Genomic DNA, 27,050 nt, shown 5'->3' on the forward strand with positions numbered 1-27,050 from the left:
TCCCCTACTAATAGGTCAACAAAGGGAAAACTACAACATGTTTATTTATATTTAATTAATTGACCAAGACAATTACATCTGATTTCAATCTAATCAATGAAATAAATCTGTTCAAAGTTAGAAATATCTCCAGTGTAAACAGGTGAATAATTATAAATCAAGGTTTTCACTTCTTCCTCCCTGTTAGAAAACTGATGGAAATTCTTCCGTGCTAGAAAACAATGCATTTTTAGAATATTTTTTGTTTGTTGATAATTTCTTATATTTGCACATATAAACTAAACAAAAATATTTCATTACTAGCTAAGGAAATCTTATCAATTAGAAAAAATAGCCAAATACAGGAAAAATCCAGGCATACCTTCATTAACAAAAAAATCAGCCAAATACCATGAGACTTTAATTGCTTCAGAGGAATGTGGGATTTCCTTAGTTAATTTCCACTCATAAGGGCTTCGCTCAGGGTGCCACTGTACTGCATAAATAGGGTATCTGAAAGCTACATTCATAGATCAAGAAATCAGGCTGAAGACAATCACAAAAATTTCATCTATTAAATGACTTTTAAAGCGTATTTGTTGCAAAAAGTGGCTAAAACAATAGTGAAAATTGCCAAGAAAAAAAATCATCTAGTTCAACATGAAAGTACGTACACAACAGCAACAATGATCTTACAAGTAAATTATGAGGTATTTTCGGACATTCTGCCATTTCAATCTCACTTTTAGCATTCATTGAAATAAGTCAAATCCATGTGAAAGAAATACAAAAATATGTAAACTTGGCGATAAAATAGTTATTAATGCAACAAACACACAATATACATATATACACCCACTGTAAAATGCAAAGATCTAAAATCACTTTTTTTGCATGACAAAATCTTAAAAATTATCAATTGGTCATCATTTAAAATAAAACATTTTATCCAGTGAGCAATGGACCAGTTCCTTTCAGTGAGCAATGGACCTGGTTCATGAAAGCCTATTTATTTTCTATAGTTCTGCACTATTAAGATTATTTTGTGTCTCATAAAAATGTTGCCAATAATAAACACTGATAATTCACTCATTAATTGTTTTGGAAATCCCAATAGTTTAATACCTGCCTCAGTTGGGGATCCATTTCCTTTGCTTCCTTTGAACTCACCAGTGCCCCAATTCCTATATTCTTCCAATATTGCAACCCTGTTTCCCCACTCTACCTTTAAACAAAGCCAAATACTGTCTCCTGCGCATGCTTTAAACTCATTAAGGCCCCATTTCCTGCATGCACTTGAAGCTCACCTAATTCACTGGACAATCTATTTATTATCGTGTCACATCTAACAAAAGAATTAAGAATCGGGGTTTAATTGCAGTAATATTTAATAGTCTAGAAAATCTGCTTATCTGGCATCTTATGGTGCCAGATTGTTGGATTCTTATGTAGCTAAGAGGTACATATTAGAACACCTAAGTTTGGTTCTGGTGTGTGGTGAGTTACTTCATCTCAGCCTGTGGGTGTCAGAAGATTTCAATTGGCCTCAATGGATATAAGCAATTGCATTGGAAAAAATACAAGGCTCCCGATAATGACAGACTATATGGTGATCATTGCTACGTGAAGGTAATTAGTCACAAGTTGAGACAATTGCTTTGGTTTGGCTGTTATGCCATTGTGGTAAAATATATTGTTAAATTCACTGTAGAGGCTGCGTTAGATTCAACTTCAGGTGCTACAGTGGTTAATAAGCTTCAAAATATTCCAACTGCTTTATATACAATAAATTATTTTGTTTAAATACAGTAGCGCAGTTAATTTATTTACAACAAATTGCCATAATCTGCAAGCAGATGTTACCCAGTCACACAAATAAATCCTAGGTAGTTAATATCTTTGGAACTATGGCTACAAAATGTACAACAGTGCAACAAATTAATTAAAAAAAATTAAAATACTCAAATTAGAAACCTTTATATGTTATGGCCTGTTGGTGACATAATGAGCAGCATGAGCTTATTACAGCCATAAAAAGTGTATCTGAGAGAATAAATGGACTTTGAAACCAAATGTGCAGTTTATAACTGCAAAAGAGAGCATCATCATATTTCTCAGCCAGCAATAATCATTTACCAGCTTTTTCTCGGCTCAACTACAATGGGCAGAAACATTTTGCAGCATTAATAAATCAGATCCTTACAATTATAAAAGCATAATAATGCAACTTGGAATGAATGAAATTTTATGAATTATATTTTATTATCACATGTCACAAGTCACAGTGAGATTTTTTGTTTTGCATACACAAGTATGCAAAGAGTCACAACATTTAGGGTGCCAACAAAGTATCCCATTTAGTCCCCAATGGTCCTCCTTTGTTCCTGGTGCCCCATCCCCACCCCCCCACGCTGAGCCCCCCTTTGTTCTCAGCGCCCCCCCAACGGGGATGTGAATATCACCCCAGAATTCTATTCAATTATTTAAATCTGCTGCAGTTATTTGAATTTACCTTCCATGGTGGACACAAATTCTACCTGCTGGCTGTCCATATTTGTACTCAGGATTCTGTAGAACTTACTTAGTTTTTTATTGTTTGTAAAATTCTGAAAGATACCATAACAAATTCTGAGAAACACAAAAATAACAAATCTTTCTGCATTCATTATCTGTATTGTATCTATAAAATTGATTTTGTGTAAGAAATGCAAATTGTATGGTCATACAAAATAGTTAAACTAAACAATAAATTATAAAGATGTTGACTTTATATTAAAAAACAGAATGTTTTTCACTCTGGACTTCAGTGAAGACAATGTTATTTTTCAAATAATGATTTAAATTTTAAGTTTCAAATTGTGTCTTTCTGATTTTACAATGAATATGAGCAAATGTTAATACTAAAATAATGTGCCAAAGCACAGCTCTGCAAATCAACTGAAAAATAACACTAAAATTAAATATATATATCCTGAGTATCCCGAGATGAATGTGTTGTCTTATCATGAGTGGCTAAAGAAATTGGATCTATAATGAGGGACAACCTTATTAAAACTATGCAATCTTGAGAGAACACAACAGGGGAGATGTTGAGTTGTTTCCACTTATGAGAGAAGCTTGATCAAGCTGACATAGTTATAAGATAAAAGAAAGGTAATTTAAAACTGAGGTGCGTAAAGTCTTCTTTTCGTATAGGGTGATGAATCTCTGGAATTCCCAATCCTGGAGCATGGCGAAGGCTTGATCATCTGGGAGAGAGTTGGATTTTTAAAGAGGAAGTGGATCACTTTTTGAAAGATCAGGAAATTCTGAGCTATGGGGAACCAGGACAAAAGAGAAGTTGATATCTGGGGCATTCAATAAAAGGCAGGTTTAAGGAGGAAAGTAGCCAATTCCAGTTCCTATATTAATATGGTTTTATGTCCTTATTTCTTCTTCATTGTGATTTAATTGTTAGAATTACCAGTGATGAGCAGGTTATTTAATGCAAGTCTGTATCCCAAAAGAACAGCCTGGCTGTCATCTGGATGATTTAGTTTTGCAAGCAGAGAGAATCATGATATGGGAAATAGGTGAATGGATGAATAATATAATAAAATAATAATAATAAATATAATAGCAAAGACACACCAGACAGCTATTGTAAAGGTTTCCAATTAACCGTACAGTTTTGAGCGTACGCTGCTCAAGTCCAACTTATTTTTTATACTCCACATTCACTGTAATACGTAGCAGTACTGTATACAATTTAAACATTATTACTCTACAGTTGCTGGAACAGTCAAATGCTCTTTTTTAAACAATCTGAATAATGGAGTGCAAAGAGTAAAGTTAAAAAAGATTACAATGCAAACAAAGAACACCGTCCATAAACATGTAATATCTGGACTAAAATGCGTGCACAAAACTGATAGACCATCTGGAGTATCTGTGGGTCTATAATGAATTTCATCTTAAGATAATGAAAGTGTGTAGTTCTTTACCAAAATGTAATAACGGATGCAAGTCTCAAATGAATGATCAATGCAACAGTCAGAGGTTATGGTTGAATTAAATTAGAAAAATAGATTAAAGGTATTCTAATTTGTCCTTTAACTGTGCTGCAAGCTCCATTAACACTCACACACTGGTCCATGGAATACAGTGCCCTCCATGTTTGGGACAAAGACCTGTCATTTATTTATTTGCCTCTGTACTCCACAATTTGAGATTTGTAATAGAGAGAAAAATAATAATCACATGTGGTTAAAGTGCACATTTCATTGGTACAACTTTGGTCCTCATGTTGATAAACAGCAATAAAAGTTTCCAAAGGTGATGGAAAGACTGGAGGAAGACTAGGCGTTGACAACTCTGAAACCTGCATTAAGGAGGCAATTAAACACACCTGAGCAATTACAAATGCCTGTGAAGCCAAGTGTCCCAAACATTATGTGCCCTGAAATGGGGGGACTATGTATAAACACAGCTGTAATTTCTACATGATGAAACCAAAATGTATAAAAATCCCTGTTAATAAAATCTGACAATGTGCGCTTTAACCACATGCGATTTTATTTCTATTACAATTCTCAAATTTGAGTACAGAGACAAATAAATGGGTCTTTGTCCCAAACATTATGGAGGGCACTGTACAACTCCAAGCAAACTCTAAAAGACTAAACTCGTGGTTATTCACCACAAATCTATAATTATCTTTTTAGTTGTTCACTCTTTAGTATCAGATAACAAACATTTCTCAAAGTTAAGATGTCAGATACATTTCTTCTGTCCAACCAGAACAAAAACAATGCCCTTTATCTGGGAATTCCTGAAATTCACCAATATATGGCAGACTTTAACAAATCTGGAAGGAATGTCATGAACAAGATGGTAGGCCACAAATTCCTACAGCTCATAAACCCTGTTACAACCATTTAAAGGAACCAATTAGATCTGTAATTAGTGCTAAACAAAGACCTGTCCGTTCCACTCTCTGGTGCCCAGCACTGTGAGGCCGCCAAAGCCCAGGCAGACAGTGGGAACAATCTCACCGAGTCTTTTGTCAATTTTCTCCTAGTCACCACAAAAAAAACCACCTGCCTTCACAGCAGTGGAGTAAAACTTTGTGCTTCTGGTTGATGCAAACTTCAGCCCTGTTGAGCAGCAAGTGGTCTCTTCCAATTGAATTCCAAACAAATCTGCATGTAATCTTGGATCCACTTAACTAGGGTAGGTTCTGATACTCAGCACTGATTTCCCAAGAGTCCCACTCTGCACGGTATTTTAATTCAACAGAATGTATGTATTTATATGACAGAATAGATAGCAAATTAATGTTACGCAAGGACTGCCATAACTGCCGAGTACTTCAGGGATACACATAATACAATTATTTGCAATGTTTAAGCATGAAATGCACTACATTGTTGTGATCATAAGCACTATAAAAATTGTACATTGTACAATGGAGAATTATTGCAGATAATGTAACAGCACAAAAAAATCCTAGGCCCATGTATCAACAATATAAAAATAACTTTGTTACTCAAAGCATATTAAGTAAAATAATGGTAGCTAAAACATCTCCCAAATCCTACCTTCTGAGAAATGCTCCAATTGTGGTAGTTTCCTGTCAGAGGTTTGATTTGCAATGATTGCAATAGATCTTTAGGAAAGTGTTTGAACATTCGACTGTGAAAAGCATCTGAACAAAATAACAGAAGCTGAAATACTCCATCAATCAATCACTTTATTAGGAATATTCATTTGTCATCCTCTGATCATGCTTGTCTTATATTTTCCCTCAACTAACTTATTTCTGAACAAAAAGGGTGGGGAAAAAAGCATTTTCTTTTACCTCTTAAAATTAAGTGGAAGTAAAAACTAAAACCAAGGCCCAAATTCATAAGCTTCATGTATTAACCTACAATGATTTTTTAGAATATATCTGATTTAGAAACCAGTTATAAAAATAGTATGTACACTGTACATTGCACCCAATACATTGAACCTTGGCCCAGTTGTAAACATAGCAACAAAATACAATTCCTATATTAAGGAAATAATGACATCACTAGAGTAATCTAGAGCCATAGAAATGGAGACAGGAGTTCAAATCATACCGGAGGAGCCTGGGAAAACAAGTTTTATAGTATTAGAATTAGAGTAAAAATTCTGTAGGAGCAGTAGAAATACAACTATCAGACTTAACTTCACTAATCTCTGTATTGCAGTTTACAATTAAAACACAAAGTACTTGTGTTATAACTCCAGGATAAGTACTCAACTAAGAAAACCAAAGCATTATCTAACTAAATATACCTACTTACAATAAATGACTCCATATGCAAAAAACAGCTACCTACATATTATTTAGCTCTTTAAAAAAAAAATTTAAAAATCCTGTGGATGCAAGTATATCATTGGGGTTATCAAGTGGCCACCTCCCTTCATTGGTGTTTCATTGAGTTAGGCCCACAACACCTCAGGAAGGCTCAACAGTTGGTTCTACCATCCCAGAACAACCCACCTCAATGCCTGCTCTCACCACCTATGCTACCAGTATCTACTAAATAAAGGAAGTTGCAGCCAATTAGCTCACCCTAACAAATGCTAAACACCTGCATCCTATCTTCCACTAACCCTAACCCATCATTAAGCTTGCAACATTACAAATATTACCCTTGCATAAAACTACAATTAGAAATACACATACTGCATGTCATATGTTTTCTTTCTGCCCCCAATTGTCTCTATTTCTTCTCCACCAAATCCACCTACTGCCTTGCTCTACTGCCTCTGACATCTGCTTTACGGCCTGAAGCAAACTCTGTCCGCGAATTCCTAGCATTCCAAATAGCGACGTGGTCGATCTCACTATGAAACCTCTACAAACCACCTCTACCGGACGTACTCTTGCTCTCCATCCTCGCTGCTCAATTTCTGCTGCCAACTCTACATATCTAAGCCTTTTCCTTTCATAAGCCTCATCCACTAAGTTCTCCCATGGCACCGTCAGTTCTATAAAATACGCTATCCACTGACTAACTGACCACAACACTATATCAGGCCTCAAACTAGTATTAATTATTTTGTGCAGACAAGAAGCTTTCCTCCTAAATCTACCTGAATCTCCCAATCATTGGCTCCCTGTAACTGGCCTGACTCATACCTATCTACAAACTTCCCTCCTCTACCTTTCTCTCCTTCATAGACAAAATGAATCACTACACACTCAGTCCTGATGCCTACTGAATTCACCTGTGCTCTCCTCCTCTCAATTGCTGTAGCTATGCACTTCAATACCTGGTTATGCTGCCAAGTATACCGATACTGAGAAAGACCAGTCCTACATCCTGACAAAATATGCCTCAACATTGCTATCTCTGAACACAAGGAACACGCCGGATCCCCACCTACCCATTGTTTGAGGTTCTGCACATCATAAATAGCCCTGATAAGGAAACTTACATGACCTGCTTCCATGTACCACAGGTCCCTCCAGCTAAACCTCCTTTCCGAGTTCATCCACTGTCCCTGCTTAACCTGAACTACTGCCCTTACACATCTCACTGCTTCCTCCTACCAACTTACCTGCTCTACAACCAGTTTCCTCCTCTCTGTTGGACCTGCCTTTCTCCACACTGGTTTCCCTGTACTGATTCCTAAGCCTCCTTTCCCTTGCTGCACCCCACCAACAATGTCTGCATGCCTCAGAGCTGCTTGTGCTTCTTCTACTGTCTGCTTTGCGTTCCACTTCCTCCCTTCAGTTGCACTTGGCACCAGATTACAAACTAAGGTATCCTTACTCCCTGATAATTGCAACTCTAACCTTACCTTAGCACACTTAAACTCCTCTGTTAGGCTAGACAATGGTAAATGGAGAATACCTTTCCCATATAAAGATTACTAAAACACTGTGGAACCCCTAACCATTTCCTAATATATGAACTAACCAATCTCTCTAACCTTTCCACCTTAGAAATTGGCACCACATATACTGTTAATGGCCACATGAACCTAGGGAATAGCCCAAACTGCAAATGCCACATCTTCAACTTGCCTGGAAACCCTGACTTCTCTATCCTTTCTAACCAGTCAGTAACATCCTTTCTAAGTTGCTGAACCTGTTCATTGTCATCCAACTTCCTGTTATACCACCTATCCATTATAGATGGAATTTCTTCTTCATCTACATAAAACCTTTTCTCTACTACCTTTCCTCTTGCCAAAGAAATACTCCATGACTTACTAGGCTTAATCTTCAATCTACCCCATTTAAGATTATCATTTAACTTCTCTAACAACCTTCTTCTACAAGCTACTGTTGTGGTCACCATGGTCATATCATCCATATAGGCCCTGATTGGAGGGAGGCACAGTCCAATCTGCCGTCTCTCCCCACCGACGACCCACCATGATGCTCTAATCACTAGCTCCGTCGTCATTGTAAAAAGGAAAATAGTACACCCTGTCATAATGCCCATTTCTCGTCTCTGCCATGCTGCCATAAAGTCTGCTGTACTAAAACACGTTATGCTTTCACTAAATTTACTATCGATCCTGGAACTCTAATGAAATCAAAAGCACTCCAAATAAGACTATGTGGCACAGATCCAAACGCATTTACCAGGTCCACAAACACTACACGCAAATCTTTTCTCTCAAGTTTGGCTGTCTGAATCTGGTGCCATGTTATACTAATGTGTTCTAACCAACCTGTGAAACCTGGGATTCCTGCTCTCTGCACTGTGGTATCTGTTAACCTGTTATTTTCTAAATAACTTGCCAACCTCTGTGCCACTATGCTAAAAAAAATCTTGCCTTCTACATTTAGGAGACATATAGGCCTAAACTGACTTAATTCAAGGTAAGAGAGCCATTAGGAGGCAGTGATCATAAGTTTTAATCTACAAATTGAGAAGGAGAAGGGAAAATCGGAAGTGTCAGTCTTACAGTATAGCAAAGGGGATTAGAGAGGCATGAGGCAGGAGCTGGTCAGATTTGACTGGAAGGAGGCCCTAGCAGGGAAGACTGTGGAACAGCAATGGCAGGTATTCCTGGGAATAATGCAGAAGTTGCAGGATCAATTCATCCCAAACAGGAGGAAAGATTATAAGGGGAGTAAGAGGCACCCGTGGCTGACAAGGGAAGTCAAGGACAGCATAAAAATAAAAGAGAAGAAGTACAACATAGCAAAGAAGAGCGGGAAGGTAGAGGATTGGGACTCTTTTAAAGAGCAACAGAAGATAACTAAAAAGGCAATATGGGGAGAAAAGATGAGGTACGAGGGTAAGCTAGCCAATAATATAAAGGAGGATAGTAAAAGCTTTTTTAGGTATGTGAAGAGGAAAAAAATAGTTAAGGCTAATGTGGGTCCCTTGAAGACAGAGGTAGGGGAATTTATTATGGGGAACAAGGAAATGGCAGACAAGTTGAACCGGTACTTTGGATCTGTCTTCACTAAGGAAGATACAAGCAATCTCCCAGATGTTCTAGTGGCCAGAGATCCTAGTGTGACGGAGGAGCTGAAGGAAATTCACATTAGGCAGGAAATGGTGTTGGGTAGACGGATGGGACTGAAGGCTGATAAATCCCCAGGGCCTGATGGTCTGCATCCCAGGGTAATTAAGGAGGTGGCTCTAGAAATTGTGGACGCATTGGTGATCATTTTCCAATATTCTATAGATTCAGGATCAGTTCCCATATAGTATAAAGAAACTGTTGACATCAGTGAATGTAGCAAAAGGGGAGAATGCAGGCGACATTCGATAATGATAAGGTCTTTTTATTTAAAACAACCCTCTATTCCTTTGCAGGCTACAACATTTTATTTTCCTCTTTCCGTAGATATTACCTGACCTGTTGAGTATTTACAGCACCTTAATTTAAAAATAAGGGGTAGGCCATTTAGGACAGAGATGAGGAAAAACGTTTTCACCCAGAGCTGTGAATCTGTGGAATTTTCTACCACAGAAGGCAGTGGAGGCCAATTCACTGGATGTTTTCAAGAGAGAGTTAGATATAGCTCATAGGGCTAATGGAATCAAGGGGTATGGAGAAAAAGCAGGAACGAGGTATGGATTTTGGATGATCAGCCATGATCATATTGAATGGCTGACTCGAAGGGCCAAATGGCCTATTCCTGCACCTATTTTCTATGTTTCTATGTTTAATTTCTTATTTCAGAATTCCAGCATCTGTAGTTTCTTTGTTTTGCAAACAAAACTCTCCACCGATAAGAACCAAAGGTCATTTGAAGAGAGATGATTGTGATTGTAGATGGCTATTCAACTCAGCCCATGACATCAATGGAGGCATTCCTCAGTGCAAGGCTTTAGCTCAACCACTTTCAGATAATTTGTCAATGACGATACTTCAATCAGAAGACCAGAAGTGCTGCTGATTGCATATTATTCGATTACATTTGAAATTTAAGAAAATAAAGTAGTTCACATCTTCATGTACCAAGACTTGATCAACATCTAGGCATCGTTGAGAATCATGGTAACATTCATGCTACAAAGTGTCAATCATTGACCCTCTCCAATACGAGAGTCAAACTACTTTCATATTCACTGCTGCTGTTCACCACTGCTATTTCTCCCGCCATCAACATCCAGAGAGGCCACCACCGTTCCAAAATATACAAAATGCAGAGTGGTCACTTACAAGGCTACTCTGACACTACTTCTCAATCTACAAACTATACTAGCAAGATTAACAAAGGCTGCATGGGAACCTGTTGTTTCTGACTTGGAGTTGTTTTGGCAATTTCTTTCTAATCACTGACTAGAATATCAGATTTTCCAATTCCCAATACCAGAAGGACTGCAGCAGTTCAAGAAAATAGCTCAGTAAAAACATAAATGGATGACTTTGGGTGAATTACTTCAACCATGGTGAGTATGTGCTGTAGAGTATCAAAAATATGTGGTAATTGAGATTGTTAGATCAAGTAGTACAACTAAAATGAGTATATTATCAGAGAGCGGAAGAGCAATTTTAAGCATTCCTTACCATCTGTAAAATGTAAAGGGAGAGTAAGATTGGAAGTGTTTGTGATAGTAAGAAGATCTTTTCCACTGGTAAGAGCTGTTAGTTCTTCAAATCCAAGACATGTTCCCCACACTGGGAAGTGAATTCCTTTATCTTTTACCTGTTAAATAAAAGTTGTAGCAGCACACGCTAAAAAAATTTATCACCATGGAAGATTTATCATCAGCAGAGTTTTTCAAGTTATTTTGTTACACTAACAAACTTTCATTTAAGTGGTACATTTCATAAGTTTCTAACAACAGACAAACAGAAAAGGAGCTGGGAAAACAACCAGAATGATGACTGAATTACAGATTACAATTAAGACAAAATATAGAAATGTAAAAGCAAGGTAAGAATTGTTAGGAGGACGGGTTGAATTATATAAACTTAAAACACATTATGGCTATGTCAACCAAGAAAAGAATTACTGTATAAAAGCTGCATCTAGGCTTTGGATTATAGTAACTAACTACAACTATTCTACACTAGTTCACTATCTATGAGTATCTTTTCTCTGAAGAACTGGTTCCATTGCTCCCATTCATTCTCTTTCAATGATAGCTTATTACTAATCTAATGTTCTTTGCAATGACTTTGAATTCCTCTATTTCTTATGTCTTTTTAATACATTTATCTTCACTTTGTATAAGTACTGTAAAGTTACCTGTAGTGCAAGATTATAAAAGATGGCTGCAATCTCAGAATATCTAGATTCTTGTACAGAATTGTCACCTCCAGGAAAGAGCACTCTGAATGAAGATGGAGAAAACGTCTATCAAACAAGCCCCCAAGATGGCTTCAAGAAAAAAAATTGGTTCATTATGTCATCAACTCAAGAGCAGCCTGACATCCCCCAACAAGCAGGAAGCAGAGAATATTCATCGTGCTTGTTGTGCCCTGAAGCCTGATGTAAATAGTGGCTCTTGGCTGCCCAATCAGATAATTTGATTCAGGATCTAAATTATTATTAATGAAAGGCATTGTGGATTAAAAAACACTACATTCCAATGGAAATTAAAAAAAACTGATGCAGACACAGCCAAAGGCTGAGCTCCAATAAAAAAAACTGTGACCTACAGATTAGATAGTGTGTGCAAAGACCACAGAAACCAGAAATTAGGCAAAATTCATGCACATTTTTCAGTGCTCTCAAGATCATTGTTGACAAAAGGGACTCCTGTCATTGAGAACTAAGAACATAGAAGACCATGTCAAAGACGGAGGAACTGTTACATCCCACTGGAAGAAACACATGGATGATCTCCTCAACTGAGACCTTATCTTTGACGAATGTGATTGCTCAATTCTACAACAAAATATCCATTGCAATCTCGGTGCCATCCCAGTCTGGCAAGAGGTTGTAAAGGTGATTCAGCCAATTAAAAATAATACAACTTCCAATGCGGACAAAAAAGTTAAAGTAGAGGACTACTGATGCAAAAATCATTACCTCATCTCGCTCATCTGCAAAGAGGAGTGCATAGGAAAGGGCCTCAGAGATCCTGTAATTTTGACTATCTTTAAGAAAAAGATGCAAGGAGGAATGAGGTAATTACAGAAGGATCTCTGTATTCTGCTACAGCAAATGTCATTGTAAAGATTCACCCTGACCACCTCGTCCAGTTGCCAAACAGCTCCTCCTTAGATTATGTGGATTTTGCTTATCAAAAAGTATAATGGAACCTTACTACGCTAGAAGTTCAAAAGTGGTGCAGAGAATAACACCAATCACTATACAGCCTTTTTCAACCTTACAAAAACCTTTGGCTCTGTCAATCAAAAATAGTTAGTGAAGAAAAATTGGGGGTTACCATGCAAGGTATAGAAGTTGGGAGGTCATGTTGCAGTTGTATAGGACGTTGATGAGACCACATTTAGAATATTGTGTTCAGTTCTGGGCACCATGTTATAGGAAAGATATTGTCGAGCTTGAAAGGGTTCAGAAAAGATTTACGGGGATGTTGTCAGGAGTAGAGGGTGTGAGCTATAGGGAGAAGTTGAATAGGCTGGGTCTCTATTCCATGGAGCGCAGGAGGATGAAGGGTGATCTTATAGTGATGTACAAAATCATGAGAGGAATAGATCATGTAGATGCACAGAGTCTCTTGCCCAGAGTAGAGGAATCGAGGACCAGAGGACATAGGTTCAAGGGGAAAAGATTTATTAGGAATCCGAGGGGTAATTTTTTCACACAAAGGGTGGTGGGTGTACGGAACAAGCTGCCAGAGGAGGTAGTTGAGGCTGGGACTATCCCATCATTTAAGAAACAGTTAGACAGGTACATGGATAGGACAGGTTTGGAGGGTTATGGACCAAGTGTAGGCAAGTGGGACTAGTGTAGCTGGAACATTGTTGGCCGGTGTGGATAAGTTGGGCTAAAAGGCCTGCTTCCACACGGTATCACTCTATGACTCTGAGGTGATTCTTGAGTGATGCATCGTTTTAGTTAAGTGCTGTGATTGACCAAATGGTGCCAGCACAACAACCTAGCTCTCAATATCAGTAAGACCAACAAACTGATTGTGGACTTTGGAAGAGGAAGGATGAGGACCCACAATCCTGTTTATATCAATGATGGAGATAGTGGAAAGAGTCAAAAACGTCAAATTCCTGCATATTTCCGAAGATCTCTCCGGGACCCAGCACACTGATGCAATTATAATGAAAGCACATCAACGTCTCTACTTCCCGAGAAGATTACGGAGATTTGGTATGTCAGAGAGGATTCTCTTGAACTTCTAAAGATGGGCAGTAGGGAGCATATTGACTGGTTGCATCACAGACTGGTTCGGCAACTTGAATGCCCAGGAGCGACGAACACTGCAAAAAGTTGTGAACACTGCCCAGTCCATCACCAGCTCTGACCTCCCCACCATCAAAGGGGTTTATCAAAATCACTTTCTCAAAAAGGCAGCCAACATAATCAGAGATCCACACCACCCTGGCCACACATTCATTTCACCCCTGCCATCGGTAAGAAGGTACAGGGTCCTGAAAACTGTAACATCCAGGTTCAGGAACAGTTTCTTCCCTATAGCCATTCGGCTATTAAATACTACAACCTCAAATAAGCTCTGAACTACATAGACTATTATTGTTATTATTGCACTATTGTTTGTTTTTTGTATGTGTGCGTGTGTATATGTATATGTGTGTATTTGTGAGTATGCGTACAAATATATACACACACACTGAACTTTTTTTTCTCTTTCATTTATTATATTATTTACAGTGCACAATGTTTACATATTCTGCTGTGCTGTTGCAAGTAAGAATTTCATTGTTCTATCTGGGTCATATAACAATAAACACTCTTGACTCTTGATATAGGTTGGCTGATCAGATTCATTGATAAGAGTTTAACCAGATATGTACCAGAAATGTTCAAATATTCAGCCAGTGATTAAGTTACAAAAAGAAAATGACAGACTATCAGGGAACAAGCAGAGTTGGAGAACATTTTGCTGGGGACAAGAACATAAAGATAGATGTGTGGAAGTGGTCAGAAATGGATTAGCTTGCAATAAAGACCATGGAGGTAGAATGGACACAGGAGATCAAGTTTGAGAAGTGCCCATGAAATTTCATATAATTTCTAAAAGGGAACAGATCAATTTCTTGCAGAATTGACATTACCAATCCTCTTAATAATTTCTGAGATCAATAAGACAACTAATTTAAAAAAATGGCCACTGTGAATGAAAGAATATCAATATCACCCTACCAACAGGAAATCTTTAATACTAGCATGAAACAGCCATTGGAATAACTCCAATAACTGATCCCAATACAGAATCAAGAATATCATAGCCCAGTCAATTGTATAACTCACCCATTTATGGAATGAAACAACTTTGTATATTCAGAAACTGTTAGTTTAATGCTGCAATAAATAAAACAAACAAAATAATAAACATATTTTATAAAGATATAACAATGAGATTATATTATGAAACTATTTTCTTAAATTGTGTAATTCAAGTGCATGGACTGGAATTTGTAGTGCACTTTAAATAAGCTAACCAATAAAATTGGCTTTTTATTTATTTTTTCGAGATGTGGGTGTGCTGGCAATGGCAACATTTATTGTTCATCCCTAATTTCCACAGAAAAAAACAGGCATGGGTAGAATTGAAGGCATAGCAATGAGCCAGATTTCTTCCCGCAAGGGCATCAATTAGATGTTCTTATGGCAATCCCGTCATTTCATGATAACATCACTTTGATTGACTTTTCTATTAACACCAATTTTTGCTTCAAAAAATTAATTATTTGAACTTAAATTCCCCAGCTGCCATAGCAAGATTGAAATCAATGTCTTTGATTCAATACCTCAGAACTGCTGGTTGAGTAACTTATTCAGTTCAGTATCACACCTACTATTTGTAACTAATGACCAAGGTATTTTCTTGTGCTTCCAAAGGTCATGGCAGTGTGGAATGAGGCACTACGTGTTTTGTACGTGGAGCTGTGACAATATTCTCTTACACAAGGCCCAAGGCACTTCTTGCATCTTGGCCATCTAGCTCGCCCATCAGAGGCCAAGGAAGGTTAGAATAGTTTGATTAAGGGGGGTTGGAAAGGTTTGAAAGTCCCGTAGTTGGAAGGGTCTCTGCATTTAAGGAGGGTAACCTAACCTCATACAGTATGTCAGACCTCAGAGATCGAAAAATGTGATGGCAACTTGACTGATGTCAGCGATAATGGGCTGCTAGTGGGAGCAAAAGGCAAGAAAACACTTGAAGAGGATCTACCTGCAATGAAAAGTGTAAGAAAATAACTGCAGATGCTGGTACCAATCGAAGGTATTTATTCACAAAATGCTGGAGTAACTCAGCAGGTCAGGCAGCATCTCAGGAGAGAAGGAATGGGTGACTTTTCGGGTCAAGACTTCAGACTTCAATGCACCCATTGCACCCATTGAATTTATCAGCTATGCACCCATTGAATTTATCAGCTATGGACAAGGTCTGCTCTAAGTAGTTGGGATGCAGACCACATCTACCTTGTCGAGGCTTGTTTCAGTGTGAAGGGCCTGCATCATTTGTTGGTAGTGCTGGTGCAAATGAATTTTGTGCAGGCAACATAAAAATCATGTTGCACACCACCCAGACTTTTTCTGGAAGTACCCTTGCCTGAGCGCTTCAGAAACACTATCTGGAACATCAGTTCTGAAGAAATCAAAACTCAGTTTATTAACTGTGTCATTAAAATAGGATTCTGAAAAATAGTTATAAAGTCACACAGCACAGAAACAAGCCCCTCGGCTCACCATGTCCACACGAGTCAATGTTTCCATCTATACTAATCATATTTACCAGCACTTGGTATTTCACCTTCCATATCTTGGTGATTCAAGTGCTCATCTGGATACTTATTGTTGTGGGTCTCTGTCTCCACTGGCCCCTTAGGCTGTGCATTCCAGATTTCAAACACCCTCTGGGTGAAAAAAGTCTACCTAGGTTCTACTTTCCCCTTTTAAAACTCCTTACCCTAAACCTCTGCTGTGGAGAAAAGTGTCCTAATGTTTCCTCTCTCAATGCCCCTCAGAATTTTACAGAGAAAGAATAATTTCCCATTCAATTATCCTTTGAAACATAAAATTAAATCAGCATTCAAATTAATTCCAGAATACTGAACATGTCAATCTTCAGTTGTATGCATATATTTACAACTTGTCACTTTTTGCAAAGTGCATTAATTACCTCTGCATTTTATTTTTTCAAACTGCATTCAAAATACATAAGGGGGAAAAGGGTAACTAGAGAGAGAGGGGGACCTCTCAGGAATCAAAGCGGTCACCTCTGTGTGGAGCCGCAGGAGATGGGCAAGGTTCTCAATGAGTATTTCTCCTCTGTATTTACTGTGAAGAAAAACAGGAACTTGGGGCAGTCAATGGAAGTGTCTTGAGAGCAGCCAGTGTTACCGTCGAAGAAGTACTGAACGTACTATCATGTATAAAGGTAGACAACTCTGCAGGGACTGATCAGATATATCTGAGGACATTGTGGGAAACCAGAGGGGAAATTGTGGGAGCCCTGGTTGAAATTTACGAGTCGTTAAATACAGGAGAGGTGCCGGAAAACTGGAGGGTGGCAAATGTTGTGCCTCTTTTCAAGAAGGGCTGCAGGGAAAATGCTGGGAACTATAGGCTAGTGAGCTTAACATCTGTAGTTGGAAAGTTACTAGAGAGTATTCTGAGGGATAGGTTACACAGGCATTTGGACGGGCAAGGGCTGATTTGGGATAGTCAGCTTGGTTTTGTACGTGGGAGGTCGTGTCTCACAAATCAAATTGATTTGTTTGAAGACGTGACCAAAAAGGTCGATGAGGGCAGAGATGTAGATGTTGTATACATGGATTTCAGTAAGGCATTTGAAAGGTTCTGCATGGAAAGCTGCTCTGGAAGGTTAGATCGCATGGGAGGTAGCTGAATGGATAGCAAATTAGCTCCATGGAAGGATGCAGAGGGTGATAGTGAAAGGTTGCTTCTCGGACAGGAGGCCTGTGACTAGTGGTGTGCCTCACGGTTCGGTGCCGGGCCCATTACTGTTTGTCATCTACATCAATGATTTGGATTAGAATATATAGGGCAAGATTAGCAAGTTTGTAAAGGGTGGTTTTGCAGATACTGTAGATGGTTGTGAAAGATTGCAGTAGGATCTGGATCGATTGGCCAGATGGACTGAGGAATGGTTGATGGAATTTAATACAGAGAAGTGTGAGGTGTTACATTTTGGGACTCTAAAAAGGGCAGGAACTACACAATGAATGGTAGACATCTGGGGAGTGTTGTAAAGCAGAGGGATCTAGGAGTACAGGTGCATGGTTCCTTGAAGGTCGAGTCGTAGGTAGATAAGGTGGTCAAAAAGGCTTTTGGCACATTGGTCTTCATCAGTCAGAGTATTGAGTATAGAAGTTGGGAGGTCATGTTGCAGTTGTGTAAGACGTTGGTGAGACCGCATTCAGAATATTGTGTTCAGTTGTGGGCACCATGTTAGAGGAAAGATATTGTCAAGCTTGAAAGGGTTTAGAGAAGATTTACGGGATGTGGCCAGGACTAGAGGGTGTGAGCTACAGGGAGAGGTTGAGTAGGCTGGGTCTCTATTCCTTGCAGGAGGATGAGGGGTGATCTCATAGAGGTGTATAAAATCATGAGAAGAATAGATCGGGTAGATACACAGAGTCTCTTAGATCGAGGACCAGAGGACATAGGTTCAAGGTGAAGGGGAAAATATTTAATAGGAATCTGAGGGGTAACTTTTTCGCACAAAGGGTGGTGGGTGTATGGAACAAGCTGCCAGATGAGGTAGTTGAGGCTGGGACTATCCCAACGTTTAAGAAACAGTTTGGCGTACATGGACAGGACAGGTTTGGAGGGATGTGGACCAAGCACATGCAGGTGGGACTAGTGTAGCTGCGACATGTTGGCCGGTGTGGGCAGGTTGGGCCGAAGGGTCTGTTTCCACACTGGATCACTCCATGATTTTATGACTAAACAAAATAAAACTTGAAAATAAAAAGATCCATGCAAATGCAAACTGTGCAAACATTTCTCCATCTCCATATTTGTTTCTGTAAGATTAGCCAACACCTACTCAGCCATAATACCAGTGTAGTCAGATGGAAACTTAACAACATCACAAAGGAAATGCTTCTAATCCTGCCATGTTTTGGGGTCAGGGTCATTTAACAAGTTTACCTCAGAAGCCCATGTAAAATGGAGCAATGAACAGCAGTAGCAGACCTCAGTAAACCACCACAGACAAGCATGTTCTCTAACATTTTGGCCAACAATAAGGCCAACACATGCTTCCTGATTTGTTTCAAATCAGAATATTTAAAAATTCAACACTTTCTGATGACTCGTCTCATTTTGATATAATATCCATGTAGATAAACAATATAATTTCATTAAACATTCCTCAATTCATTCTGCTAATGCGAGTGGCGCCAGCAATGGCTGCCTCGCCACGTTTGTCTGTCCCTTCCATCTTTGTTTTTATTTTTTAGTATGTGCTAAATGTATGTATCAGTGTTCTTTAGTTTGTTTGTGTGGGGGGGTTTGGGGAAACTTTTTTAAATCTCTTACCTCGACGGAGATGCGATTTTTATTCCTTTTCGTATCTCCGTCCGCACTGCGGCCTAACATCGAGGAGTTGGCGGCCTCGGGAGGTGGAGACCGACCTCGGGAGCTCCAACCGCGGGAGCCTATGGACTTACCATCATGGAGCTCGCGATCCTTGTCGGGGATCGACCTCGGAGCTCCAACCGCGGGACCCTGCAGACTTTAACATCGTGGAGCTCGCGGTTCCTGGTTAGAGACCGATTTCGGGTACTCCAAGCCGTTGGAGCTTCGACCGCCCTGACGCTGGAGCTTCGACCGCCCCGATATGGGGGCTTTGATTGCCAGCTGCGGGAGCTTCGATCGTCCCGACTGCGAGACCAAACGCAGGCTCGGCGATTGTTTCGCTCAACACCTTCGCTCAGTCAGCCTTAGCCAACCGGATCTCCCGGTGGCTCAGCACTTCAACTGCCCCTCCCACTCCCAGTCTGACCTTTCTGTCATGGGCCTCCTCCATTGTCATAGTGAGGCCCACCGCAAATTGGAGGAATAGCACCTCATATTTCGCTTGGGCAGTTTACACCCCAGCGGTATGAACATTGATTTCTCTAACTTTAGATAGCTCCTCTGTCCCTCTCTTCCCCCCCCCCCCCCCCCCCTTCCCAGTTCTCCCACTGTCTTCCTGTCTCCAACTACATCCTTTCTTTGTTCCGCCCCCTCCCCGACATCAGTCTGAAGATGGGTCTCGACCCAAAACGTCACCCATTCCTTCTCTCCTGAGATGCTGCCTGACCCGCTGAGTTACTCCAGCTTTTTGCGATAACCCCAACTGCAGATGGTTCGACTTCCCCGATCGCGGGAGAATAAGGAAGAAGGTTGCACTTTATTGCCTTCCATTACAGTGAGGAATGTGGGGAATCCACTGTGGTGGATGTTTATGTTAACTTTTATGTAGCTGTGTGTCTTGTTGCTTTTTTTTGCATGGCTGTATGGTAATTCGAGTTTCACTGTACCTTAATTGGTACATGTGACAATAAACTGACCTTTGAACCTTTGAGCCTGGAGGGAAATCTAAACCTATTTCGAGGTTCAGGTGACATTTTGTGGTAGCTTTATGAACTTATGGAGGAAGGTTTAGTATTGGATAAACAATGCAGTCAGGGCTACCAACCCACCTGATGGGCGCCACTCTTGCACCGCCAGATTCTAGAAACTTCACATATGACGCAGCAATGTAGCTTTTGCCAAACTGAATAATATCACCGCCTGTTTCCTGAGCCAGCACACCTTCACAAACAGAAACATTTAAAAAAAGAGAGCAATGTGTACACAGGTTATAATACATTGATGCCTTATTTGTGACTCTAGGAAACATGATCTAGTTTAGCATAAATTTGTATTACAGTAATACTTTGGTTGTTTAAAGATTTTATGACAAAGTAATTAAAAGTCCCAGCTTAAAAGTGTTCACTTCTAACACACTCCTTAAATTGAAAATACTTTGAATAAGCTTTTGACCTGACCTGATATGCTATTTTGCCCAGCATCATTTTTGTTTGATAATACCTTTGGAAATTAGGTATATTAAAAGTGATATATAAATGGAAAGGCAACAAACTAAGTATTGAAAACCTGAACTAAAAACAGAAAATGATGGAAATTTTCAGCTGGTCAGGCATCATCTGTAAGGAGTTTCAGGTTGATGATTTTTATTTTGAAAATAAAAAACTGGAATGTAAGCAGTTAACCTGTTCACTGCCAAGTTTTTTTTTCAGTATTGGCCATGTCACGAGTGTACTTGGGGGTGGCAATGAACAGGTTAAAGTTGGAGAGAAGGAGGTAGGATGGAGAGAAAAAGGAAACAGGTGGAGGCTAAGAAAAGATGGATGACAAGATTGGTGTTAACTTGGGATAGATACTTAAGGCTTATTACAGGATGTTACTCTGACTGGAGACAGTGTAAATAAAGGGAGATTAAAAAATCCTGTTGAAACTGTGACACACAGATCACAGCAGAAGAAATGGTTCAGAAATAGCAGTGGGTAAAGGTTATCTGAAGAACCCACTACTATTGGATTGTAGTCTACTCAGGTACACCTCACCCTGGCCATGGAGAAGGCCAGAGATGAACAGATTGGTGTGGGAATGAAAAGAGGAATTGAAATGTTATGCAACTGGGAGCTCTGGACAGATACTGCAGACGGGATACAACTACTCTGCAAAATGATCACCTCATACATACTTGAACTTGCTAATGCAGAGGAGGCCATATCGAAAGCACAGAATGCATTAGACGAGGTTTGAGGAGTGCATATGAAACTTTGCTTCAGCTGAAAGGGTTGACTATGTCCCTGGATGGTTGTGAGGGAGGAGGTGTAGAAACAAGTGTTACACCTTCCGCAAGTGCAGGAGAAAGTGCTGGGGGCAGAGGAATGGGTAAGGAAAGGAATGATCAGATCAGGGAGAGAGTGGTAGAGGTGAAGTTTGGAAATGGAGGAATACGAGAGAGGGGTCCATCAATCACAGTGCCATATTTCATGAAAAAAGGTATTTCTGATGTCCTGGAATGGAAAGTCTTACCTCCATATTCCCCCTTTCTTTCTTCTTCTGATCCACTTTGGTTCTCCCACCCTCTTTTTTTCCATGCCTCCGGCAGGTCCCGATCCTCAAATTTTGTCCCCCTCCTCCAACTGGTTCCATCCACCAATTACCCAAGCACTTTTCGTGTAGGATATCCTATCCCCTCTCCCATCGAGTTCTAGGTGCCCATCGTTTTTCTGTTATCTTGTTCCATTTATCACTTTTTACTTGTCAGAGTCCAGCACTTATACCTCTTATGCATCAACTTATTACTTTTCAATCTCTGTCTCTTCACCTTCCCCATCCTACTGCTTCTTTTTTCTTCCTTGTCTGTTGCCACCTATCACTCTAGCCTCTATCTCCCAACTTCACCCCTCCCATTCCCACATCAGACTCCATAAGCCCATCATGCCTCACTCTACCTATCATATACCGATCCCTACTACATCTCTCCTCTCTTCCCTTTATAATCGCTATCCTCCCTTAATGCTCTAAGTCTTGATGTGGGGTCTCCACCTGAGACAACCATTCCTTTCCTTCACAGATGCTGCCTGATCTGCTGAATTCTTCCAACAGTTTGTCTTCCGCTGTGAAAAAGAGTGAATTGGGGTCAGGAATGTGTGAAAATGACATGTGGCATCAGTGGTACCATGAATGGAGGTAGAGACTGGATAAGGGTAGAAAGAAGAATCAAGGCAAGACGAAATTTGCACTGTGGAGCAAGAACAGGTTAAGACAATGGATCCCATGAAAAACTGAACAGTGACTCTGAGCTTCCAGTTGCCTATCATTTTAATGATCCATCCATTCCCATACTGACTTCTGACTTTAGCCTCATAAACAAAGTCAAGGAGTAACATCTCACCTTCCATCCAGACATGCTTCAGCCCAGTGCTCAGCAATGAATTCATTAATTTCAGATGACCAACATTTAAGATTTAATAGGAACCTGAGGGGCAATTATTTTCACAGAGAGGGTGGTAGGTACATGGAACAAGCTGCCAAAGGGGGTAGTTGAGGCAGGTACTATCACATTTACAACAGGTACATGGATACGTTCACAGGTTCACAAGTAATAGGAGTAGAATTAGGCGATTCGGCCCATCGAGTCTACTCCGTCATTCAATCATGGCTGATCTCTGCCTCCTAATCCCATTTTCCTGCCTTCTCCCCCTAACCCTTGGCACCCGTTCTAATCAAGAATTTGTCTATCTCTGCCTTAAAAATATCCACTGACTTGGCCTCCACACCACTCTGTGGCAATGGGCTCCACAGATTAACTACCCTCTGACTAAAGAGGTTCCTCCTCACCTCCTATCTGAAAGAGCGCTCTTTAATTCTGAGGCTGTGACCTCTGGTCCTGGACTCCTCCACCAGTGGAAACATCCTTTCCATATCCACTCTATGGAATACTTTATTGTCACATGTGGCAAGGCAGAGTGAAATTCTTTGCATGCATACCCAATATATCCAAATAGCGGCCACCTACGGCGCAAAGTTACAAAGCACGCCAGCTCCCACGTTTGTTCTCCCCCCACCACAGCAGTTCCCCCACGCTGGGTCCCCATTATCCTTTGTTCTCGTTCCCTCCCCATTGTTCTTCCCCCTCCCTCATGGCGGTACACCCATGCCGGGTCCTCCATTGTTATTTCATCCCCCTCCCTCACAGCGGTCCCCCACTCTTATCACCCGTCGATCGTGGGTCGACCCGCTAGGCAACTCCGCCGTTGCGAGGCTTCACCACTGCCGAGGCCCCATTTGCTGCGAGGCTTCACTGCTGCCGCCATTTCACCACCACCGCGAGGCCTCACCGCCCCACTTCAAGTGTCCGTCTCGTCTGTCGGTCGGCACCATCATTGGCCACCGCACCGACATCTCCACAATGCTGCAAAGTCCTCTCCTGAGGCCTCCTTGGTGCCGACCCAGGCCCCAGACGCAGGTTCCGTTGGCCGCTCCGCCGATCCGTGCTCCAACCTGCGAGGCGAGGCTCCTCCGACCCACGAGGACCTGGTCGAGCTCCAACCCGGGCTTCTCCGCAGCCAACCGGGAGGCAGCAAGATTGCGGCACCTCGGTAATGGCGCCTCTATCTATGCCTTTCATTATTCTGTAAGTTTCAATGAGATCCCCCTCAACCTTCTGAACTCCAGCGAGAGGCCCAGTGCTATCAAACGCTCATCATATGCTAACCCACTCATTCCTGCAATCATTCTTGTAAACCTCCTCTGGAACCTCTCCAGAGCCAGCACATCCTTCCTCAGATATGGTGCCCAAATTTGATCACAGTACTCCAAATGCGACCTGGCCAGCACCTTATCGAGCCTCAGCATTACATCTCTGTTTTTGTATTCCAGTCCTCTTCATATAAATGTTAGCATTCAATTTGCCTTCTTACTACCGAGTCGACTTGCAAATTAACTTTTTGGGAGTCCTGCACCAGCACTCCCAAGTCCCTTTGCATCTCTGATTTCTGGATTCTCCCTTCATTTAGAAAATAATCTACGCCTTTAATCTAATTACCAAAATGCATGACTCCGCAGTTTGCTATACTGAATTTCATCTGCCACTTCTCTGCTCACTCTCATAACCTGTCCAAATCCTTCTGCAGAATCCTTGCGTCCTCTACAGTGCCTGCCCCTCCACCTATCTTAGCATCATCTACAAAATTGGTCACAAAGCCTTCAATCCCCTTAATCAAATCATTAATATACAACATGAAGAGAAGCGGCCCAGCACCGACCCTTGCAGAACTCCACTAGTCACTGACAGCCAACCTGAAAAAGCTCCTTTTATTGCAACTCTTTGCCTTCTGCCATCCAGCCAACCCATTATCCATGCTCGTATCTTCCCTTTAATACCATGGACTCTCATCTCCCCTAGCAGCCTAACGTGCAGCTGGGAGGTTCAGAGGGATATGGGCAAAACACGGGCAGGTGGGACTAGTGTAGATGGGGCATGTTTCTGTGCTGTATGACTATGAAATCGGTTTACAGAGAACAAATGATGAATACATTTTTTTTTTAAATTAAAAATTCTAGCATCTTAACTATCCATTCAAAACTGTAAATTTGGTACCAATGCAGAAAGATGTTTACAACATCAATCCTTTAAAAAATGTTCCTATCCTGAAAGAACTTGCTCTTTGAAGTAAATGGGATATTGGAAAGCCACATAATATATCTGTGTCCTCATACATCTGCTAGACAAACAACAACGAAAATTCCTGTTTATAAAAATTAAAAATGAAGAGGCAGAACTTCATCTCTTGGGGAAACACAGCTCCCAAAAAAGACACTCCAGTCTACCAGAATAATAATTGCACAAGTATCCCAAATATTCCTCACGTCTTCCAACGGTCAGGTTTTCTTTAAGTGGTCGGAAGGAACTGCAGATGCTGGTTTACACTGAAGATAGACACAAAATGCTGGAGTAACTGAGCAGGACAGGCAGCATCTCTGGAGAGAAGGAATGGGTGATGTTTCGGGTCGAGACCCTTCTTCAGACTGAGAGTCAGGGGAGAGGGAGTCCGGAGGTATCGAAGGGTAAGTTGTGAAAATGATAGATCAAAGCAGTCAATGATCAAGGAAACGTAGAATGGTTCATTGTTGGCTGAGGGGAAGGTGACAACGAGGCATGCAATCAGTAAAATAAATATATTTCCTTGACCAACGTCTGTTTTGATCTGTCGTTTTCACACCTTACTCAACCTTATCTCTAGTTTCCCTCTCCCCTGACTCTGAATGAAGAAGGGTCTCGACCCGAAATGACACCCATTCCCTCTCTCCAAAGATGCTGCCTGTCCCGCTGAATTACTCCAGCATTTTGTGTCTATCTTTCTATAAGTGGTGCCGGCCTGGATTCGGCTGCACTGGCTGCCCCGCCCGCCCTGGAGGAGAGGCCTTTAAATAAAGTGCTGGATGGAGTAACTGTCTCAGCAGCGGGTCAGGCAGTGCCAGCGTCTCCGGAGAGTATGGCCATGGATGGTGGAGAGGAGAGGAGATGTTTCGGGTCTCTCACGTTACCGATGACGGGTCGCTGGTTGCCAGGGGCGGCCGAGAGTAACTGCCCGCGCAGGCCGACACACAGCAGTACTGCGAGGAAAGGCAGCCGGACAGCTTCCATCCCCGGCCCGGCGGCGGCAGCAGTGGCGGCGGCAGCAGTGGCGGCGGCAGCAGTGGCGGCGGCAGCAGTGGCGGCGGCAGCAGTGGCGGCGGCAGCAGTGGCGGCGGCAGCAGTGGCGGCGACTTCACCCGCTCATCGCGGGCCTGGTCTCAGCCGCGTTACCATGGAAACTGCGCCAGGTCTCTGCCGCGTCCCCGGGCGCTAGGCCGCGCACGCACGGGGGGGGGGGGGGGGGCTGGAGGTGACGGGACGGCGCATTCACAGCAAATCATGTTGCCGCCCTGCAAATATGAAGTTTTTTTTTTAAACCCAGAAAACACTGCTAACTTGAGAAGGGTCTCGACCCGAAACGTCACCCATTCCTTCTCTCCCGAGATGCTGCCTGACCTGCTGAGTTACTCCAGCATTTTGTGAATAAATCGATTTGTACCAGCATCTGCAGTTATTTTCTTATACTGCTAACTTTTTCCTGGAATGTTCGCTTGAACGTTATTATACCCGTGTATATCTTCCATCTCCCTTTCTATTGAAATCTCTAGATTCAGTAACTGAATGAATGGTTACCTGGCTAGCCCCGTCAAAGACACCTTTGCACAACTCACCTGGTTTCCAAAATCTTGCACAAAATTATGGATAAATAGACTTCTGCCATAGTCTTATATATTAATACAAAGCTCATATCACACCCGTCAACGCCATTGCATGTGAATGTTGTCCTTTTTCCATCACCCCAAGCAACAAGTAGTATAAGAAAATAACAGCAGATGCTGGTACAAATCGAAGGTATTGATTCACAAAATGCTGGAGTAACTCAGCAGGTCAGGCAGCATCTCAGGAGAGAAGGAATGGGTGACGTTTCGGGTCGAGACCCTTCTTCAGACTGATGTCAGGGGGGCGGGACAAAGGAAGGATATAGGTGGAGACAGGTAGATAGAGGGAGAACTGGGAAGGAGGTGGGAAAGAGAGGGACAGAGGAACTACCTGAAGTTGGAGAAGTCGATGTTCATACCACTCGGCTGCAAGCTGCCCAGGCGAAATATGAGGTGCTGTTCCCCCAATTTCCGGTGGGCCTCACTATGGCACTGGAGGAGACCCATGACAGAAAGGTCAGACTGGGAATGGGAGGGGGAGTTGAAGTGCTCGGCCACCGGGAGATCAGTTTGGTCAATGCGGACCGAGCGCAGCTGTTCAGCAAAACGATCGCCGAGCCTGCGCTTGGTTTCGCCGATGTAAATAAGTTGACATCTAGAGCAGCGGATGCAATAGATGAGGTTGGAGGAGGTG

The 27,050-nt window shown here is 41.4% G+C and overlaps 2 protein-coding genes across 2 annotated transcripts in view; one reads left to right on the forward strand and one right to left on the reverse strand.

Moving 5' to 3' along the window:
• Nucleotides 1-27,050, forward strand: part of LOC144592671 (YTH domain-containing family protein 3-like) — a 199,765-nt gene that overhangs the window by 74,395 nt on the left and 98,320 nt on the right. The window lies entirely within an intron of this gene.
• On the reverse strand, nucleotides 90-25,772 carry LOC144593109 (gamma-glutamyl hydrolase-like). The gene is made up of 9 exons (XM_078398569.1): nucleotides 25,667-25,772; nucleotides 20,242-20,353; nucleotides 14,834-14,884; nucleotides 11,666-11,750; nucleotides 10,981-11,119; nucleotides 5,559-5,665; nucleotides 2,492-2,585; nucleotides 362-499; nucleotides 90-211 (listed from the first exon to the last, which is right to left on the reverse strand). The coding sequence occupies exons 1-9, from the start codon at nucleotides 25,764-25,766 to the stop codon at nucleotides 90-92; spliced, it is 948 nt and encodes a 315-aa protein (XP_078254695.1). The 5' UTR covers nucleotides 25,767-25,772.

Source organism: Rhinoraja longicauda, chromosome 4, assembly GCF_053455715.1.
Source record: "Rhinoraja longicauda isolate Sanriku21f chromosome 4, sRhiLon1.1, whole genome shotgun sequence".
Lineage (NCBI taxonomy): Eukaryota > Metazoa > Chordata > Chondrichthyes > Rajiformes > Arhynchobatidae > Rhinoraja > Rhinoraja longicauda.

Excerpts from the sequence above, each read along its gene's own strand:
- LOC144593109 (XM_078398569.1), bottom strand. The coding sequence starts at position 25,766 with ATGGAAGCTGTCCGGCTGCCTTTCCTCGCAGTACTGCTGTGTGTCGGC. Across the intron at positions 11,751-14,833 it reads TTGTTTCATTCCATAAATGG|AGTGCTCTTTCCTGGAGGTG; the intron begins GTGAGTTATACA and ends ATCTTCATTCAG. Across the intron at positions 5,666-10,980 it reads CCCTTTACATTTTACAGATG|ATGCTTTTCACAGTCGAATG; the intron begins GTAAGGAATGCT and ends TATTTTGTTCAG.